A 21,198-nucleotide genomic window follows, 5' to 3' on the forward strand; every position below is an offset into this window, starting at 1 on the left:
CCCGTCCCAAGAAGTAAAAAGGGGAAAAAATATCCCCAAAATGTGCTCTGTGTGTCACTCTCTGTCATTCCTCACGAAGACCCCTTTTTTATTTACAGTCTGTGTAATTATTGCAGCAGACGCTGTCGTTAATCCCTTATTTTTAGCATTACTTAAAAATTGCCAAAACATAATTTTGGCACTTATGGACCACAGGACCAATCCTGAAAAGTCTTTGTATTACTTTGTGCAGATGAATCCGCGCCAGTGGGGCCAAATCTCCGAGAGCGCCAAGGATCTGGTGAGGCGCATGCTGATGCTGGACCCCGCTGAGAGGATCACCGTCTACGAGGCTCTGAACCACCCCTGGCTCAAGGTACTGCAGAGCGTCCGCTGACGCCCTACAGTCAGTCATAGTTTGACTCTTTTGGGGGTTTCTACTGCACATCTTACCTTTATCACTGTTCAGGGTTCATACAGTCATTAAAAACGTGGAAAAGTCCTTGAACTTGCAAATAGTAAATTCTAGTCCTTGAAAAGTTTTGGAAAACTAAATAAACCCTGAAAGTTTAGGAAAAGTCCTGAAATGTTGTTCCACAAAACCTGTATAATAACGCATGATGTATTCAAGGACTGTCAGAACTTATACTTACTTATACAACAATAATTTTCTGTTTTTTACAGTTTCAGGCTATGTTAATTGTTTTAACAAAAAGAAACCCCAATTTTTTTAAGAAAAAAATTGTCAAAAAAATTTAAGGAAAAAAAATATTTTTTTCTTTAAAAATCTCTCAAAAAAAGCCTGCATTTTCATCAATAATTGCCAAATTGTTTAAATAATAAAAAGACAATAATTTTTTACACATAAATTACCAAAAAAAATTTAAAAAAATGAAAAAAAAAAGCCATTTTTTAAAAATTGTCAGTAAAAAAAAAAATACAGCCATTTAAAGTTGTATACTCCTCCCCCACGCCAAAATAAAAAACATTCGACCCTCCCCCAGTGCTTAAAAAATGATGACAATTTTTACCCTCCTTTTGCTCCACCCCCTCCCTGTCATCAATAATGAACAGTCCCTTTTACATTTAAATACTCAGTTCTTACCCTGTTCTGAATTTATTATTTTTTTAAATAATGCATATTTAAAAAGCTATTATATAGTAATGAAAAAGAATCAATAAGGAGTATCGATGGTGGTTTCAGAGAGTGTATGCACCGTCTCATGTCTGCCTGCAACATCGCCAATATTTGGGAATGTGTGACCCGCTGTGGTGTGTGGGGAGTCTCTGAGATGTTCATCAAAAGTTTTGACTTTTGTCAAAGTTTTCTGAGAGCAGAAAAGTGAAACCGTGTCGCCTGAAGCCATCACGTAACGATGAGTCGCTGGGTGCTGCAGCTCCTCGCACAGGAAAACAATGACAGCGAGCGGCGGCTCGGCGGTGTTGCTGCCTGTCGTGTTGTCAGCAGAGGCTTTTACTGTGTCTTCCTCTGTGGACAGTGATGGAGGGGCACTTAAAGATGACAATTCAGCTGAGACTCTTGCGATCCGTCTGAGGGCCGTCTGACACATCGTTCACAGCGACACATTTTAAGGGGCACCCTGCTCACTGCTGCATTTTAGTCTGAAACTCGACTGCAGAACGTTCAGACGAATCCACTTCTGCAGCGTCCAGATAAAGCAGCATAATCAGACTCGGGTGAACATGCACGCTCATTACCAGAGTCTGACGATACATCAGCCATATCTGATATGATATCGTCCTCCCTGAGAAACCTCAGTATCAGTGCGTCTGTGTCGATATGAACCAACATGAAAAGGTGTTATTTTTACAGAACATTCACAAAAAACATTTCTAATTATTATATCCGCAGTTAAGGTTTACTGTTTCAGTGCATTGATGTCATTTTAGACAACAAAGTTTGTTGTTAACCCTTTGAAACCTAGATTGACATCACTTTTCTTGTGCTGCTTTCAGTTGTCTTTAACAGCTATTTAAACCTTTGAAATGTGAGCAAATTGGTGCAAAAAAAATCATGGAAAAGCCAACAAGCAACTTGGTAATATGAGTGATTCCACAAATTGCAGGAAATTAGTAAAAGGTGACAAAAAAAACATTTAAAAAATCAATTTTACAAAAGAGATTATTAGAAAATTATTCAAAAAAAGGAAACAGTATCCAGAAAACTATATGTATGATTACTTTTTTCCAGTGCTTTTTACAACTTTTTCTTGTTTGTTTTTGTTTCTTTTACTTTTTTGGTGCTTATTTTCTGCTAATTTTCTTATTTTTTACAAATTTTTGCTGATTTTGGGGCATTGTCTTGTTAGGTTGTGTTGGTAACTTTGTTTTCTCTGTATTTCCAAGGAGAGGGACCGCTACGCCTACAAAATCCACCTGCCAGAGACCGTGGAGCAGCTGAGGAAGTTCAACTCCAGGAGGAAGCTCAAGGTTTGCATCCTCTCACACACACACGCAAGCATGCAAGCATGCAGCATTTGAGGCTTGTTGTCATGACACCATCAGTGTTTGTCAGATCACAGCTCCACATGTTGTTGTTTTGTCTCAGGGGGCCGTTCTGGCTGCCGTGTCCAGTCACAAGTTCAATTCTTTCTATGGAGACCCCCCCGAGGAACTCCACGACTTCTCTGAAGACCCAACCTCCTCAGGTACACACACACACACACACACACACACACACAGACACACACACACACACACACACACAGACACACTTACTTTACATTTGTTATCGTTTCATTTCACCGACTTCCTCCCTTAGATTTCCTTCCTCTGGTTTGTCCTCTGTTTTTTTTTTTTTATTTTGTGTTCTGCTTTTCTCCGTCCGGCCCTGCAGAAACAAACCGACTCTGTTCGAGCTGCTCTTAAATGCAACGCATCCAAAAAGATGACACAAACACTCCACACTCAGCGAGACGATGATTGTTCTCTCCGGTCTGACATTTTATCCATTACACGGGTTACTAGATGCCGTAAAAGGAAAACACTTGCAGACACATTTCTATTTGTCACCCTCCCAAAAATATTTGCTCCCAGCAGTTTTATAAAGAGGACCGATTCTGCTCATTTTCAGGCTCAAACTTGTTCAAGTAGAAAGGCAGAATGCATTTATGATACTAAAATTGGCCACCTTTACTATGAATATGGGACATTATAACATTATATATAACACAGAAAAGACGCAAAAGCACAATAACAAACAATCCTTAAACATTTATATTTGCACTTGTGTTTATTTGTCTGTTCATATGTTTGTTTTTATTAATGCTTCCCGCCTGTTAGGACTACTGGCAGCTGAACGTACGTATCTGCTGCTTCTCTCCGTGTTGTGATGCTGATGTTTGTTTCTCTTAAACTCTTTTTAGCTGTTATTTTTGTTATTCTGTTTTTAGAAGATTGATTTTATCGTTCACATCAGTTATAAATACAGAGTGATGCAAATTTCAGTGCATGTGCACGTTCACCACAAAGCACCATGAGGTGACGTTTGTGTTTGTGTGTGTGTGTGTGTGTGTGTGTGTGTGTGTGTGTGTGTGTGTGTGTGTGTGTGTGTGTGTGTGTGTGTGTGTGTGTGTGTGCGCTGCAGGGGCTGTGTCTCAGGTGTTGGACAGTTTAGAGGAGATCCACGCTCTGACAGACTGCAGTGAAAAGGATCTGGATTTCCTCCACAGTGTTTTCCAGGACCAGCATCTACACACGCTGCTCGATGTAAGTGAAGCACATTGAAAAACACTCATTATGGGCCTTTTTTTTGGAATGATGACTTATTGACTTTATTGGCAACAGGAACTGTTGTGATTTATGATTTCACATTTACAACATCTGCACTTTCTTTGGGATAAAAAAATATCGACAGAGAAAAGAAAAACAACAAAAAAAGGTGCATTGGTGAGAGGAGAGGCGTGATGAGACAGGATTTTAGTGCAGGTGAGGCACCAAGGAAGTGAGGCAAGTTTTGTGGCTGAAACCGAGTCTTTAGATATGTGCTTAGAATAGACATCCAGGACCATGTCTGTTTCCGCATACTAGATGGTGTTCAAGCTGTGCAGCCTCATTTTGGTCACCTTTATGAAATGATGTGGATCAGACATAGGGCTGAGCGATACGGAATAAAGTCTTATCACAATATTTTTTTTCCTATCAGTTGATATTGATATATATCACGATGTACATCAGATCACTATTTCTGTCGAGCTTAAAGGTCCCCTTGACTCCTCAGTGAGATATGAAGATATCATCAGGTTAATTTAGGTTTAAATATTTATTTTCTGTCAGACATTGAACATGACAAATATACTGTAGAACAGCATCACCAGCTGGAGGACCTATTCCACTAAAACTCACAGAGGTCCAGTTACTAAAATTTCCTCCCAGCAAAGGTCCGAGCCTCAAACCTAAAATCAGTATCACCATTAACTGAACATTTTACTCTGATTACGATTAAAGAACGACTAGTTTGCTTTTTGTTTTTTGTTTTTTTTTTTGTTTTGTTTTTTGCCCTCATAGTTCACTGACACAGTGTCATGTGACCATGGTGTGTTACACTGTAATAAACATATGATTTATTATTATTTATTAAACTTTCCAGCATTATATGAAAATGAAAAGCTCCATCTTAAACAAACTTCAGGTAAATTGAAGCACATTGTGCTGATAATAGGCCGACCTCTCCTGACTGCAGGACTCTGACTTCAGCTTCTGTCAAACTTCTGTGCTATTAATCATTTTACTCAGGAATTAAAACCTTTTGAGTCGGCCTACTTCTCCTATAGCTGCCAACAGCCTGCCAACATTCACAGTTAGAGAAAGGCTGAAAATAAGCTCATGTGCTTGTGGCCCCGGGCCCCCAAAACATCACATCTGCCCCTGGTAATAATAATGAGAGCTCAGCGCGAGCGGCTGGATGAGACACAGAGCGATGTGTCCTGCTGTTTCTAAATAATTCATCCAAAGTCTGATTAAAGCTGAAATTAACACAAAGTCGTCTGTAGAGTCTAAAGAAGTCACTTTCACCTCTGCAGATGTGTCTGTTTCAGACACTTTGGTGCTCTGAGAAGAAGCTGCGCTCTGTTTGTCTGTCTCACTGCGCTGCTGTTGGACCATCAGCTGTTTGATCTACCATGATGAAATGCTGTGGCTGTCAAACACTCAGCGGCATTTTGTAAGCACAGCGATACCAGTGTGTGTAATATTAAAGCGGGCGAGAGAATTAAACACGTCTGCGATGTTTGTGTGTAGCGGGCTGGTTATTGCCCCCAGACCAGTACTTTGAGCCCCCCAGTGAATAGACAGCAGGTGCTTCTGGATGCGGTCGTGCTGTCGATATGTCACATGACTCTGCGTTCGCTCTGCGCGCTGGCCTTTGCATGATGAATATCAGGCATAAAAAGCTTCCTTCCACCTGCACACACCAGGCTGCTCATCGCTCTGGAGGCAATCTAAAAAGGTCATGTTGTTTTTAAATATGTCATTAAACTCCTCCAGTATCTGGTCTGCATGTGAGTGCGTGCGGTGGCAGAGCGTGCGCGGTGACTGATGGCCGGTTCGTCTGCGGTGACTTGTGGATGCTGCTTCGCTTTATCACCACCATATTGGGTCACAAAATCTCAGTTTCCAGCAGCTTCAGAGAGGCCAGACAGCATTTTAGATCCTTTCACAGTTTTCGCTCTCAGAGCATCGTTTTGTCTGTTATTATTCCCTTAATCCATTTTGTTTACTCCGGGCTCTCTCTGCGTCTCTGGGTGTCAAACAAGATTTGTTGGCAAGACGTGAGGATTTGCAAACAGTGTTATCCAATAATTGAGTCATTTAAAGGAAAGAAATATTGAGAAATTAGAAAATCAGAATATTATAATTATGAGTGCTGGAGAGCACTCATAAGAGAAAAGAAAAACAACAATTAATGTAGTGAATGTTCATATTCAATGTCGAGTGCTTTGATGCAAATATTTAAAAAATAAGTGTAAAGCGTGTCCTCTGTCTCTGAGGCTTTTGCCGCCGTAATGTTAGGCTGCTGATGTCACAGACATGGATGGAAATCTAAGTGTAACTTGAGTGGTATTTCTACTTTCTCTCTGCTGTCTTCTGTAAGGCAACATGTGCACTTTGCCATATGGATGCAACAAAAGGGCAAACTGCACTCAGCTGCAAAACTTTGGTCGTGTTTGTGCTGTAATATCATTCAAGCGTCGTGTTTTGAAAATCAGACTGACAGACAGCGGCTGCAGGTGATGAGCAGTTCGTGGTGCTGTCAGCAGCCGCAGTGCGTTTTTGTGGATTTTCCCCCTCAGAGTCCTTTTGAGTTTCCACAATCACTGAGTTGGAGCAGTCAGTATGTTTCCGTGCACAGTTTAGTGGGGCTGCAGTTACAGTTCGATTAGACGATTTAATTGGTCCACTGTCCTCGTCCCAGTGTACCAGCACCAGGAGATAATCCATTTATTGATGAAGTATGTCTGATTCGTCCACAGCAGGTGGAGATGAGCCGTCTTTCAGCTAGCAGCTATAAACTTATTTATACAGTCTATGATATCGACCCAATCACAGTCACAAGTGTTTATTAAGCTTAACTTCAGAGCAGAAAACGTCACGCACATATAATGAAACTCTACCTTCATTGATTAGTTTGAAGCCACCTAAATAAAATCAGTACCAGTTTTAGTGTACGCTATATTTAGAATATTTACCTCGCTGTCAGAAAGCCCTTACCGACAGGGATTTGAGGTCGTTTTATCAAAAACATCAACCACTGAACGGCAGAGCTGCTGCTCCGTCGCTGCCTCCATCAGCTGCTGTGGAAGATAAAGAGGAGACGATATTCAAATATAGTCAACACCTACATTCTGTTTTTGTTTTTTTTTTAATTCGATTTCAGTCAGACAAACATGTTTACGTGTATTTTAAAAGCCCAGATTCAGTCGGAATAACACAATAATTTGACTTCTTCTAGCATCATTTAAACACGCTGAGTGACCTCTTTGAGCAGCTCTTTGGATGGTTTTAAGGGTTAATAGCTGTAGAAAGAAGACGGACGAATTGTCAGTTGATTTCCTCTCCCTCCTGGTCACAGCTGCTCTGCGTTTCAAACTTGTGATCTTTGCAAACATCGGCTCGTGTCACGTTTGCAAAGACGGGCGCTAAAATCAGCGTTCAGGCCAACCTTCATCTCTAACGAGACGCATAATCGTCTGAAGAAGCTGAAAAGAAAACATTCGAGGGAACTAGCACAGAGTTAATTGAGGAGAAGGGGTTTGCTAAAGAGGTGTGTGAGTTTGCATGTGTGTATGTTGCTGGAGGCTGAATAGGTTGAAGTGGGTTGCAGGAGAATGGTGGATGTGCAGTGCGTGCGTGCGTGCGTGTGTGTGCAGCAGTGTCAGTGGGAGCCTGGGGCTGCAGATGTCTCCTTTTCAGCCTCACATTCACACCCTTGCCCCGCTCTGAGAGGAGGGGGAGTCGGAGGAGGACAGAGGAGGGCAGTGAGGCAACAATGGCTTCTATTGTCAGGCCTCAGTGCCGTTCACAGCCGGCGCTGCCTCCATCACTCTCTGTGCGGCTCAAAGTTGCCTCCGCGCTGCCGAAAACGGTCGGAGGAAACTAGAAATCCTGCAGGCTCCGGGCGGATGGAGTTCAGATAACTCGAGTCTCGTTTGCTTCTTTCTGACAAACCACTTACCGTCTCCTGGGTGAGTGTGTTTTCCTGCTGCTTCTCTTTCTGATGTGTTTGCAGGAAGAGTGTTTTGTCAAGAGATGCCTCGAGCTAATTTAAAGTCAGCCCGGCTTCCCCCCCGTGTGTGTTTTTGGCGTTTGACACGTATAATGAGGCGCTTTAGTGGAGTGCATTTGTAGTTTTTCCTCATGTGCCTGTTTCTAAAGCTCTGTAGGCTTCCAGGCTGATGGAGGCAGGGCGATAATTTGCCCTCAAGGAAACGTCTGGATTTATTTGTCGCTAACAGGAAATTAAGATCTCATATTGTTTCTCTGTTGCTTGTTGTGGCTCATAAAGACGTGATGCAGTCATGCTCGTGCCCGTCACATGTTTAACCCTTTGAAACCTGCATACACATCACTTTTCTTGTGTTGTTTAAACCTTTGAACATTGAGCAAATCTTTTTCAAAGGCTAATTATCTAAATATTACATTTATTTGGATTTTTAATTTTTATTCTGTATTTTTTTACATTTATTTTTCTCTTTTAATATTTTTTTTGGTTTGTTTATATATTTATTTTTTAAAAATTTATTTTCCAGCTAATTTTCTTGTACTTTATCCTTGCTAAATTTTGGGTAATTTCTTCTTTCATTGCTTGTTGCTTTCTTCACATTTTTCAAAAAAATTAAGCCGCTTAAATTTCAAACTTTTGTTTTTCAAAACTATTTTCTTGTGATGTGTTCAATCGCCTTTCACAGACGTTTAAACCTTCGAGCCTGAAACAAATTGGTTCAATTTCTTGAGATTTCTCTACATGAGGACAAAAAGGCAATGTAGGCAAGGTAGGAAATATTCCATAAATTGCAAGAAATTAGATATGTTAAAATTATTTTTTTAAGCTCGGGGGAAAAGTCTAGGGGGAAAAAAAAGAAAATAAAAGAAAAACCTTTTTACTAAACCAATTTACAAAATTATTATAATATTTTTTTAATGTTTTTGTTAGATTTTTAAAAAAATATATTTTCCTTTTTTTAAAACTAATTTTTAGGTACTTTTCTTGTTCTTTTTATTGATTTCTTGCTAACTTTTGGGTCAGTTCTTCTTTTGTTGCTTGTTGCTGTCTTTACTTTTTTTTTTTTTTAATTCAGGCCAAATTACTCCGGTCTCAAAGGGTCAAACGTTTTAATCAGCACACTTGAATTAACACTACCAGGTTCTCAGCATGTGATACACACCTCCTACCTGTAAATATTTGAATATTTCTGCAGCTTGTTCAGTTGTGAGCTGCAGAATCTTTTTCAAATAAACGCCTCAGAGGTCAGCCCGACTTTGTTTGGCAGAGAGATGTTGACGACTCTCCCCCTGAAAAACAGGAGCGCGGTACATATGTATGCGTGCTCGGTGGCTGCAGACAGCATGTGGGACGGCACGCACTCGGTGGCACCGAGAACGACTCAGCCCTCGGGCTGTCGGCTTTATTTTGGTAGTCTTATAAGGATTTCCTGAGGAGTGTGTTGTGTTTGTCTTTCTGAGACAGTGTCCTCATGAAGGGGGGGACACAGATGTACTCATGAGACGTGTCGTCACTCCCAGGATCTCTTTTTGTTGTGTTGGTTAGTGATGAGAGATGCAACATCATCCTTCCAACAGTGTGTGTGTGTGTACGTGTGTACGTGTGTGTGTACGTGTGTGTGTGTACGTGTGTGTGTGTACGTGTGTGTGTGTATGTGTGTGTGCGTGTGTGCGTGTGTGTGTGCGTGTGTGTGTGTGTGTGTGTGTGTGTGTGTGTGTGTGTGTACGTGTGTGTGTGTGTACGTGTGTGTGTGCGTGTGTGTGTGTGTGTGTGTGTGTGTGCGTGTGTGCGTGTGTGTGTGCGTGTGTGTGTGTGTGTGTGTGTGTGTGCATGTGCATGTGTCTGGATGGGCTGTTAGAGAATCACACAAACGGATCACTTCACAGAAATAAAGCAGATGTGTTTTTACTGCTCGTTCAGTGCATTAGCTGATGGTTTGAAGCAGTTATTTTCCACTGTAACAGAGCTGTAATGGAAACCGCGCTGGTTATCCCCTTATTTCAAAATAACTTTAACAATCTTAGATTTTATTAGAAAGTCTTTTTCTTGTCAAAGCACAGAACAAAAACATCATTGTCAGACACTGTGACATACACTGTACAAACATTATGTAACAGTCTGCAAGTCTCTCTGCAGCTCTGCACAGTTTGCACATAATTATCCAACACTGGTGAAACACACAGCAAAAATAACGTAAAGAAGAGTTTTTAACACTTTACTGTAGGAATTAACATGAATTTACATAGTTTATATGTTTTCCACATTTTTCTTTTACATTCTCACATTTTTTTGTTAGCAAAACAGGTGAGATAGAAAATAAAAAAAAGACAGTTATAACAGTAACAGTAATGATGATAATAGCCTACATGCAAAAAAAATGTGAAAAAGGGAATAAGAGCTGTAGACTGTTCAGATTATTGTGTCCGTGTACTCCTCCTCTTGATTTCGAATTATTTGTTAGTTTTTCCATCTCTGCAATACTTTTAATATTTGATTTATACAGATAAATACAGATTATATTGATAAATACAGATTTTTGAGGTTTTTGCATTTTCTGATGAAGTCCGGCATCACCTGCTGCTGCTGCTGCTGCTGCTGATGTTGTTGTGTGTGTGTGTGTGTGTGTGTGTGTGTGTGTGTGTGTGTGTGTGTGTGTGTGTGTGTGTGTGTGTGTGTGCGTGCGCGCGCGCGCGTGCGTGCGTGCGTGCGTGCGTGTGTGATGTTCTGCACAGGAGGTTAAATGAAAACACACCAGACGTCGTGCTCGTCAAACATCACACGGCTGCGTCTCTGAACGCGATAATCGTTGTTTCAGATGATGTCTGGTGGAAACAGCCCTCTGCTGCGGTCGCAGCTACAGCTGCTGCCTTTGTTCACTCTGTGTTTTCAGGGACATTTTGTCTACAAACATAAAATCTCTTAAATACGCCCACGCTCCTCGGCTCTGACTAGACCCTCACAAACCCGTCTAGTCAGCGCGGTTTATTAGTCAGCTGGGTTTTTACAGACAGAGCTCTCGTGTCTGCCGTCCTTCAGTCAGAGAGATGCGAAAACAGTTTCTTCTTGTTAGCAGTTAAAATCAAAAAGAGCAAAACAAAAAAAATTGTTACTGACGCTCCGAAGCCAAACAAAACCAAACAGACAGACAGCTGAGGACGCGTGGGACAAATGAGGACAACTGCTGTGTTTTTAACCATTTTCACTTGAAAAACACAAAACTTTTAACCACATTTTGTCTCCACACTCCCAAAGATAGCCGCGGTTCTGCCACATAATACTGTTTACAGTAAACAACGTCTTCTAAACTGCGAGAGACGGAAATAAAGAAGAGATGGTGAAAGATGTGGATCATTTAGATCACACCCAAGACCAAAGGAACCTGGTCGCCTTTTTTTTTTAGCTATGATGAAACTTTATTTGAATAGTTTGCAGCTGTCATTTCTGAATCACTTCACTGACTCACTGAACGCGCATGAAAAAAGACTGCTCACATCTATTTGTCTGTTTTTTGTTTTGTTTTTTAATATTTCGGTTATTTGCGTAAACCTGGATGGGAGAGTGTGGCTGAATATTTGTGTAAATGTACATGTGCATGTTTTCACATCCCAAAGGATTAGAAAATATAAATAAAGTTGGAACAAAAGAAAGAAATGAAAGCAGATGCAGCTGAGCTGCTGATTCAGAGATCGGCGTATATCAGTCTTCACATCATGGAAAACCTGGAAAAGGAATTTCTCAATCACATTTTCCAGGCCTGGAAAAGTTGTGGAATTTTACATCTACATTACATGTGCTTAGGGCTGTTAGACATATGTAATTGGGATTAATCGCAGGATTGTCCATAGTTAACTCGTGATTAATCTCAAATTAATTGCATTTCTCATTTTTTATCTGTTCTAAATGTAACTTAAAGGGTTATTTTTCAAGTCTTTTGTACTCTTATTAATATTGGAGCGGACAAACATGCTCGCTTTATGCCAACGTGAATATATTATTATTGCAACAATCCAGAACAACAATTACTCTCCAGAATAACCTCAAAGGTCAAAAATGGTGCTGAAAGGAAACGTGAGCATATTTCTGTGAAGACTGCCTCTGCGGTCATCAGTGTTCAGTGTGATATTAATATTCAGGCCTTAACTTTGACAGCCCTGCATGGAGCTAAATAACAAAAATGATATAAAACCGAAACTGAAATAAACTCTTCATCTCTAATCAGATCGCTCCTGATTCATTTCATTTAGGTTACGTCATTTTAAGTTTGTGTGTCAGAATTTTTGATATTTGAGACCTTCAGCTTCTTTTGTTGAATAAAAAAATGGTTTTGAAAGAACAGTTTTGGCGTCTGTTTCAGACCTGTTAAACTGATCAATAATCACAGAACAATAAATGTGTCAATATCATTAAAGGGAGGATTGTCTGGATCTCATCTGACGGACTCGTTCATCAGTCAGCTGTTAACGAGGCGTCATTGATCACCTCGCTGCTTTTCACCGACTGATTGATTGATTGATGATTGATTGATTGATTGATTGATTGATGTTTATCTTTTGGTTTCAGCTCTACGATAAGATCAACACCAAGTCGTCTCCACAGATCAGAAACCCCCCCAGTGATGCCGTTCAGAGAGCCAAAGAGGTAAACACACACACACACACACACACACACACACACACACACACACACACACACACACACACACACACACACACACACACTAACACGAGCACACTTCCTGTCTGTCCTGTGTGTCTTCATGTGACGTTTGTGATGATGAATCAATGATTGTCTCACTGCAGCAGGGACACTCAACTCGCTGTGCCTGGGGGCCCCTTTAGCAAAGTGACAGGAGGCCAGGGGCCGGTCACAGCGGCCCCATGACATGTTTCTAGGATTTTAGGAGATTTCTAGAATTTAAGGATGTTTCTAGGATTGTAGGACATTTCTAAGTTATAGAACATTTTTTAGGATGTTAAAAGGTTTCTAGGATGTTAGCACAAGTCTAGGATTTAAGGACATTTGTCTGGTTTTAGGACATTGCCGGGATTTTAGGACAATTTTAGGATTTAAGAACAATTCCTGGATTTTAGGATGTTTCTAGGGTTTAAGGACGTTTCCAGGATTTTAGGGCATTTCTCAGATTTTAGGACGTGTTTAGGATAAAAGGAAATTTCTAGGATTTCAGGACAATTTTAGGATTTCAGGACAATTTTAGGATTTCAGGACATTAGTGTCTTATCTCAGACCTCTGTCGGGGGTGGGGGGGGGTCCTTCCCTGGCTCTTTTTTTGATCAACAAGCTCTATTTTGATGCTGTTTTATGTCTCTGACACCTTATGGAGACTAAAAGTACAAAAACAATTTTCAGTGTGAATCACTTTATTTTTTTTTTTGTGAATTAGAAAATGGTTGGGGGCCCCCCGGCAGCCTATCAGGGGCCAGTTTTGGCCTGCGGGCCGTAGGTTGAGTATCCCTGCTGTAGCCGCTGGCTGTCCTCGCTGAGCTCGTGTGTGTTTTAATCCCTCTCGCTCACTGAAGCTCTAACTCATCTCTGCTGTGGATCTCTCTGCTCACCTGCTCTGTCTCCTCAGTGACGTCGGCTCGGGACGCTAACGCGTGTCCCGGGACGCCTCGGTATAAAAATGGGAAAAACTTTAAAGTTAATCTCAATTTAAAAACCTTTAAAATCATTGGAAAAGTTCTACCTTTATTAAATGAGCGTTAGTGGAATTTAAGGGTGTGCTTGATGAAACCTCGACCTCACGCTGCTCATATTTTATAACTTGAGTGTTTCCTCACAGCCGATACAACTCTGGGACACGGCGGACATTCGTCACGTCGTGCTCTTTTGCTGAAACACGGTTAATATCGGATCAATGCAATCTCCAGCTGTCACCGGAGAACCTCATTTCTTTGAAGTGAAGGTTTAAAAGGTCATTTACGCCATTTGAGAAAGTTTTACGACGCTCTGGGACCACGAGGGCAATTTAATAAGTAATTTTCCCATTTTAAATGTGATGGGAGTCGCTGGGAAAAATCAGTTTAGTCAGTTTCTGAAGGATTGACCTTAAAGACGGCGCTGCAGAGAGCTCAGATTTTGCTGTGCAGCCTGCAGTGTGTTTGATGTATATTTCACGTGTTGATGGTTTCTTTGTTTTCATTTTCTTTGCGAAGTGAGGCTGTCGTCACTGAACAGCAGGACGTTCGTTTCTTTGAGGAGAGGGTTTGCAGTGGAGACGGCCTTGATAGACGTTTGCTTCTGAAAAGGAGACAATGACTGTCTCAACGCGCTTCATGTTGTCTTGTTGGCAGCTCAGGACACCAAACTTTTATTTTCTCTTTTTGCATCTGTGTCCCTGTGAATCATTCTGTGTCCCCTCTCTAAATTCGGAGGTTTGGGGGTCCGTAAAGGCAGCGCAGGCAGAATTCTCCACGAGTAACTGATGACCGAACACGAACGGTGTAAATATTGGGTTGGACTGGTGTGAAAATTTACATATAATGAAGTATAACATGTAATATGTATATAATACATATATAATATGTAATTTAATATTTTATTTTTTTATCTAGAAATCTATCTATCTATCTATCTATCTATCTATCTATCCAGTTATATATCTAATTTTGATTTATTTTGATTTATTTAACCAATTAGGTTTGTTCTTTATTTTTTTAACACACTCCAAAAAGGTGCTTTGCCATCTTTAGTGATGCGGGCGCCTGCTGACATCGGTCCCGTGTGCTGTAGCTTTTTTTTTAGGGACCCCAACATGCAGAAATATTTAAATACAGTAAGTGAAAATAACAGATTTATACTGCTTGTAAATACTGCGTGGTTTTTGCCCCAAACTGCAGGCGACTATCAGAAGTGTCTGCAAAGAGGAGACTGGTGGGAACCCCCTGAACCTATTTTCATTCACATATGTGGAGGTCAGAGGTCACGGCAGTTTAGAGATACTTTATCCCTCATGGTGAGAAGCTAACAGGATGTGGTTGTATCACTGGATTCACCACAGCTTCTAGTTTCATATGATAAAAGTATCTAAAACTCATTATTCAGCAATTAAAACACCTGTGGTAGCATTACTTCTTACAGTGTGGAACTTACAGTAAAAATACTGTGAAAAGAAAATACTCAAACGCAGTACAAGAACCTCAGACATCAGAGTATTTGTGGTGAAACTGGAGCACCTTTAAACGGCGGGAACACGTAAAGTCCTCGAGGGCAAAAAGTCAGACCTCGATTTGGCTCACAGCCGCACTGAAATGATATTGACTCAAATCAAAGGAGAGATTGAAACGACTGAATTATTGATGTGGAGTTATTGAGTCGTCTGCGAGCTTCCTCTCAAACCTCAGTGACCTGTGGAGCTTCACGCTGAGACTCTCAGTGACTCGCAAAGACTCTCAGTGACTCGCAGTGACTCGCTGAGACTCGCAGTGACTCGCTGAGACTCGCAGAGACTCGCAGTGACTCGCTGAGACTCGCAGAGACTCGCAGTGACTCGCTGAGACTCGCAGAGACTCGGCTGATTGTGGGAGCAGCTGGAGCAGCGGCCTGTTTACACAGAGCTGCTTTAATACAGATCTCCGGCTGCTGTGTTTGACCCTCATTAGAGATGCTGCTGGATCACACACACACACACACACACACACACACACACACACACACACACATCAGCTGTGTGTGCGTGTGCTGTTTCCTTACAGAGAGATGCATTATGGTCTCTGCGCTCTGACCCCGGCTCTTCATCACAAGAGATGCACTTCACACACACACACACACACACACACACACACACACACACACACACACACACACACACACACACACACACACTGATGTGTTTACCTCTCAGTGTAAACACTCGTGCAGGATGCAGACTGCTGTTTAACAAGGAGTGTGTGTGTGTGTGTGTGTGTGTTTACATTGTGTTTTTTGTTGAGGGGAGCAATTAAAAGCGTGAGGCGAGAGGGAGTGGGCGGGGCTGGCGTCTTAAATCCCAGCGCTGTTCAGACGTTGGGGGGCGTTCAGTGGAGCCCGGCTCTGTTTTATGAGGCTTTTGGTTCACGTCAAAGCGAGCTGGCTAATTAACGCAGCTCTGTGCACACCGTGTCCGAGGAGCTCTGCTCTCAGTCTGCCGCACATTTTCCTACTTAACCCTTTGAAACTTTTGCTTTTTGTTTAATTTCTTTAATAAATAATTAAATATTCGGAAGTTAAAAGTGACAAGAAAATTACCTGAAATTTAGCACAAATATATGACAAGAAAAAATGTAAAGAAAAAGAAAAAAGGTTAAAAAATAAAAAATAAAATACTACTACTACTACTACTACTACTACTACTACTACTACTACTAATAATAAATAATATAATAATAATAATAATAATAGTAATAATAATATAAAATTATATAGTTTTCTGAATCTTTTTCCCTCTTTCCCAAATTTTCACGTCAGTTTCTTTTCCCTAGTGCTTTGGAATTTCTGGGTCATTTCCCACCAAAATGCTTTTTTTTTCCTTTTTATCCGAGTTTGTCCGAGGAAATCAAGCGAGCGTGCTCAGGTTTCAGAGGTTTAAATGCATGTGAAAGACGTGTGAGCGACTGACATCGTTGCAGGTTTCAGAGGGTTAACTCAGTCTGGATGGATCAGTTGTTGTGGCTCCAAGGGAGTTAAAGACTTTTTAATCCACTTTTTGTTCCAGGAAAGTAAAGTTATATGGTTGAGGATTTCGGAGAGCTCAGGTTTGACCTCGGCTCTCAGCAGACGACAAATGACAGAAGAAATCAACTTATTTTGGGAGAAGTGGCAATATCGAAGGCTTACTTATTTTTGACAGCAGCGGTGATTTCCATGTAGAAAACTGTGTCCACTTTGCCAAAATTGTGTTTTTCAGTTGTTATATGATAATAATAATAATAATAACAACAACAATAATAATAATAATAATAATACATTTTAATTATGGGCACCTTCCAGGACACTCAAGGTCACCTTTCAAAAAACAACAGCAATAAAACAGCATAAAATCACATATCAGATATATCACCAAACAAAGTAAACAGTATAAAGTAAAAAAAAAGCTAAGAATACATACAAGTTCAACAACACTGAATTACATAGAGATTTATTAAAAAAAAGATAAAAATGTCCAGACATTTTCATTTATAAATCTTATCTCTATATATTTAGAGTTATTCTACAAAATAAAATATATTATATTTTTAATAGATTTTTTCTTATTTTATTTTAGCACTTTTAAGGTTCTTTTTTTCTTGTTTTCACTTTGTAACTTTTTGTAAATTTTCAGCTAATGTTGTGGCTTTTTTTAAAAAATAGTTGTCAGGGGGAAAAAAAGATAAAAAAATAGTCTGCACGTGCAAACATGATTCAGACTTTTTGTCCGGTTCATCAGTCTTGTGTCTTTGCTCGTATAGACGTGTATGTTGGTCCTGAGCGCAGGAGGTCAAACCTGCCGTGTGATTGCGCTCTGATGATGCTGTGCGTTCGGCAGCGGGAGGTTAGATGATGGCGTGATCATAGAGCCCGAAGCTGCATCTGTGCGGCGGCTTTTTTTTTTTTTTTTTTAAGTTATAAATCAGAACGCTAAAGCCTGATATGAACTTCAGATAAACTTTTGAATACTTCTGACATGAAACAAGGACTATACTATTATGTCCTGTAGTCATACTACTTATTATCTTTCTTTAAAAGAAAAAATACAAATCAAGTTTTAAAAAATATTATACAATAATATTATTTTCTACATTCATTGAGTTGATTCATGATTCATTGAACCATCAGTGTAATTTATATCTATCTATTATTATTTTAGGAATTTTTACCTTTTACAGTAAATGCCATTTTTTTTTGCCATGATGCTTCTATGTTTTTTAGATTTAAAAGTTAATTATTTTCAATATACTACATGCTAAGTAGATTTTTTCTGATTATTACAGCCTGGAATGTGTCAGTGTTTTTTTTTTTCTTTTTCAACATTTATTTTCCTCCTTCTTTTGTGCATTTGGTCAGCTGCTGAACTGCTGAATAATCTGTAAACTGTGCTTATTGTAGAGATCTTCTGTTTGTGGAGTCCAGCAAGAGTTTATTGCATTTTTTTTTTTCATTCATTTATTTTAATTTTTTTTTAAATTAATTAATTCATTATTTGTTTACATGTTCAATTCCAGTATTTTGCATTTTAAAACAGTTTTTAAGTCCAGCGATGATCAAAATATTGTTTTGCCGTTTTAAATGATGCAGTTTCCTGCTGACATCATACCATGTGCTCAGCTCGCAGGTGGGAGCAATTTTTTTATTTTTTCTTTAGTGACCCCAATATGCAGAAATATTACAATACAATAAGTGAAAATAACTCTGAGAGAAACTTGATTTTTGAACGGAGGCAAACAACTGTGTGGCGGTATTTCTGTTTTTTAGTAAAATGATAAATTTAAAGTGTAAACCTGAGGTGCAGAACAGTTTCACCTCAGATTAACTCATCATTTAGTCTTGGTTGTGCCTTCAGGGACTCCTCCTCCTCCTCCTCCTCCTCCTCCTCCTCCTCCTCCTCCTCCTCTGCTTTACTTCTGTCTCTGCTGATTCTCTCTGAAACGCTTTGAACCAATCAGACTGCAGCTTCCCGCGGACTCTGGTGTGTTTGTGGTCCAGCAGAGCAGCAAAGCTTCGTTCTGACTGCACTAACACACTTCTGTGCCTCACAGCTCTCCGCTCTTAGTGTTAGAACTAATCTTTTTTTGGGAGTGAGCTGCTTTGGCTGTAGATACTAATCGCACAGATTCACGGGACCGCTCAGAGCGGCTGCCGTTGATTAAAGGACGGTCGGCAGCTTGTGTAACCTTCTTCCTGTGTCTTCCTCCACTTAAGAAATCCTCCCAAGACGAAGCAAGTGGCGCTTTGAAACATCTGGAATATGTAAGCCCTCAACACACCACCATGGTGCACGCTGTGCACTGTACTAACGAGTAGAGCAGGAGGACTGGAGGAGGTTTTTTATATTGAGGGAAAATGTGGATAATATTCATGAAGGCTGCAACTAATGATTGTTTTCATCATCCGTTAATCTGCCATTATTTTCTCCATCGATCGGTTAATCATTTAATCAGTAAAGTAGTGAAACACGCTCCCAATGTGGCACGTCTAAAAGATGTTTTATCTGAACAACAGGTCAAAAATGCAAAGCTAACCTTTGGCTTTGTTTGTTTGTTTGTTTATTTATTTATTTATTTATTTATTTATTTATTTATTTATTTATTTATTATTATTATTATTATTATTATTATTATTATTATTATTATGTACGAGGTTCTTACAGTCATGTCATGAAATTTAAAATATTTTGGAAAACTAAATATACCTTGAAAATTTGGGAAAAGTTATGGAATTTTTTTTCACAAACCAGTATAATAACACGGGATGTTTTCACAGACATTCAGAAACTTCAAAACCCAGCAACAATTTCTGTTTTTAAGAGTCATTTTTGAGGAATTCCCAAAAAAATTACTTAAAAATGAAAGCCAAAAATTTTCTGAGAAAAAAAGGGCCAATTTACTTTAAAGAATCAAAAAAAAAGGAAAAAGAAATTGCCAAGTTTTTTTGTTAAAGAAAAACAAAAATCAGCAACACTTTTAAACCCAAATTTTAAAAAAAAAAAAAAAAAAAAAAATAAAATTTCCAAAAAGTTTTACAGAAAAAAAAAATCAACAACCTTTTTCAGTAAAGAAAAAAAAAAAAAGAGAGAAAAAGAAAAATCACCAGTTTCCACATTTCTATCTTTAAAAATCCCCCCAAATTTTAAAGTAATTTGTTTCATCAGGAAGTTGCATTGAGATCGAGAGCTCATTTACTAGTGAGATCTGAGTGCAGAGTCAAAATAAATCAAAATAAATAATAAAGATAAGGGTTGATAACATTAAAATGTATCGTAAAGTGACAAAGATTAATACAGACAGCAACAGGACTGTATTGTTTAGAGTATTTTTTCCATTAGAATGAATGTAATTTTTGTAAGAATTTGACAGGATGAGATCGTTTCTGTGTGTGTGTGTGTGTGTGTGTGTGTGTGTGTGTGTGTGTGTGTGTGTGTGTGTGTGTGTGTGTGTGTGTGTGTGTGTGCTCCAGACTGTTAAGTTATTATTGCAGCATACGGTTCTGATGTCGATGAGCGCCGTCGTCTCCTGAGCGTAACAAGTAAATGTGATTATTACAGTTTAGAGATAATGAATACCTGAATGTACACACTGTGGTCGACTACACACTCGTCTGATTGGCAGGCACACTGAAGGAACAGAGTACACACACACACACACACACACACCCTCAGAGGCCTCACCTCTACAATGCCACATTCACCATTCAGGCGCAACATAACTGGAGCTGACATGAAGTCACGTCAAGAGGGCGGGAGGAGGGGCAGAGCGCTGACCGGCTCTCTGACTGCTGCTGTCCAAAGCTGGTCTCTCATTGGCTGCCGGAGCAGCCGGAGGCGGCGAGAGTTTGAGGGGGGGCTGTGAGGTCGTTGGGTCGCTGTGCTGTCTGAGAGGTGCAGCAGGTACAGCGAGGTGCGGAGGTATGAGACGCGTGCGGTGAAGAAGAACTTTGAAAACGACCTTTTTTCTCTTTCTTCATCTTCAGGTGCTGGAAGAGATCTCCTGCTACCCAGAGAACCACGAAGCTAAAGAGCTCAGACGGATACTGACGCAGCCGCATTTCATGGTGAGTCCAAACACACACGACTTCGTCCAGCAGAGCTCGAAGACGGCTGCAGTCAGACTTAAACCGGGACACTCAGTCTGCTCCGCCAGGGGCCACTTTTACGAAATGACAAGAGGCCGGGGGCCCGTCGCAGCAGAGCTAAACATGTTTCTAGGATTTTAGAACCTCTCTTGGAGTTTAGGACATTTCTAGGACTTTTAGGACATTTGAAGACTTCATAGGATTTTTAGGACATTTCTCAAACTTTTGGGCCATTCTTGTATTTCAGGATGTTTCTCGGATTTTTAGACATTTGTTGGATTTTAGAAGTTCATAAAATTTAAGGACATTTTAAGGATTTTAGGATGTTACTAGGATTTTAGGGCATTTTGAAGACTTGAGGACATTTCTAGTATTTCAGGACGTCTCTTGGATTTTAGAAGTTCCTCAGATTTAAAGACATTTCAAGGATTTTAGGATGTTTCTCAGATTTAAAGACGTTTCTTGGATTTTAGGATATTTCTAGGCCTTTATGGCATTTCTAGGATCTCAGGACATTTCTGCGATTTCACGATGTTTTTTTAAGATTTCAGGATGATTCTGGGATTTTTAGGATTTTTTTTAGGATTTTAGGACATTAGCGTCTCAGCTGTGTCCTCTGTCGGGGTTGTGGGGGATCCTCCTCTGGCTATTTTTTTTTTTATCAACAGGCTCTATTTTGATGCTGTTTTTTGCACTCTGATACCTCATGGAGACTA

General features: G+C 40.0%; 1 protein-coding gene across 7 annotated transcripts in view; it reads left to right on the forward strand.

Moving 5' to 3' along the window:
* caska (calcium/calmodulin-dependent serine protein kinase a) overlaps window positions 1–21,198 on the forward strand; it is a 76,673-nt gene that overhangs the window by 27,082 nt on the left and 28,393 nt on the right. For 4 of the 7 annotated variants that reach the window (XM_042495274.1, XM_042495275.1, XM_042495278.1 and 1 more), the window contains exons 5-10: window positions 233–355; window positions 2,347–2,430; window positions 2,549–2,648; window positions 3,587–3,708; window positions 12,281–12,358; window positions 20,381–20,461. In XM_042495274.1, the coding sequence (XP_042351208.1) occupies window positions 233–355; window positions 2,347–2,430; window positions 2,549–2,648; window positions 3,587–3,708; window positions 12,281–12,358; window positions 20,381–20,461 (588 nt within the window). Of the gene's footprint in view, window positions 1–232; window positions 356–2,346; window positions 2,431–2,548; window positions 2,649–3,586; window positions 3,709–12,280; window positions 12,359–18,613; window positions 18,662–20,380; window positions 20,462–21,198 lie in introns of all 7 variants that reach the window. The other 3 variants (XM_042495272.1, XM_042495273.1, XM_042495276.1) reach the window with 1 other exon arrangement.

This window comes from Plectropomus leopardus, chromosome 10 (assembly GCF_008729295.1).
Source record: "Plectropomus leopardus isolate mb chromosome 10, YSFRI_Pleo_2.0, whole genome shotgun sequence".
Lineage (NCBI taxonomy): Eukaryota > Metazoa > Chordata > Actinopteri > Perciformes > Serranidae > Plectropomus > Plectropomus leopardus.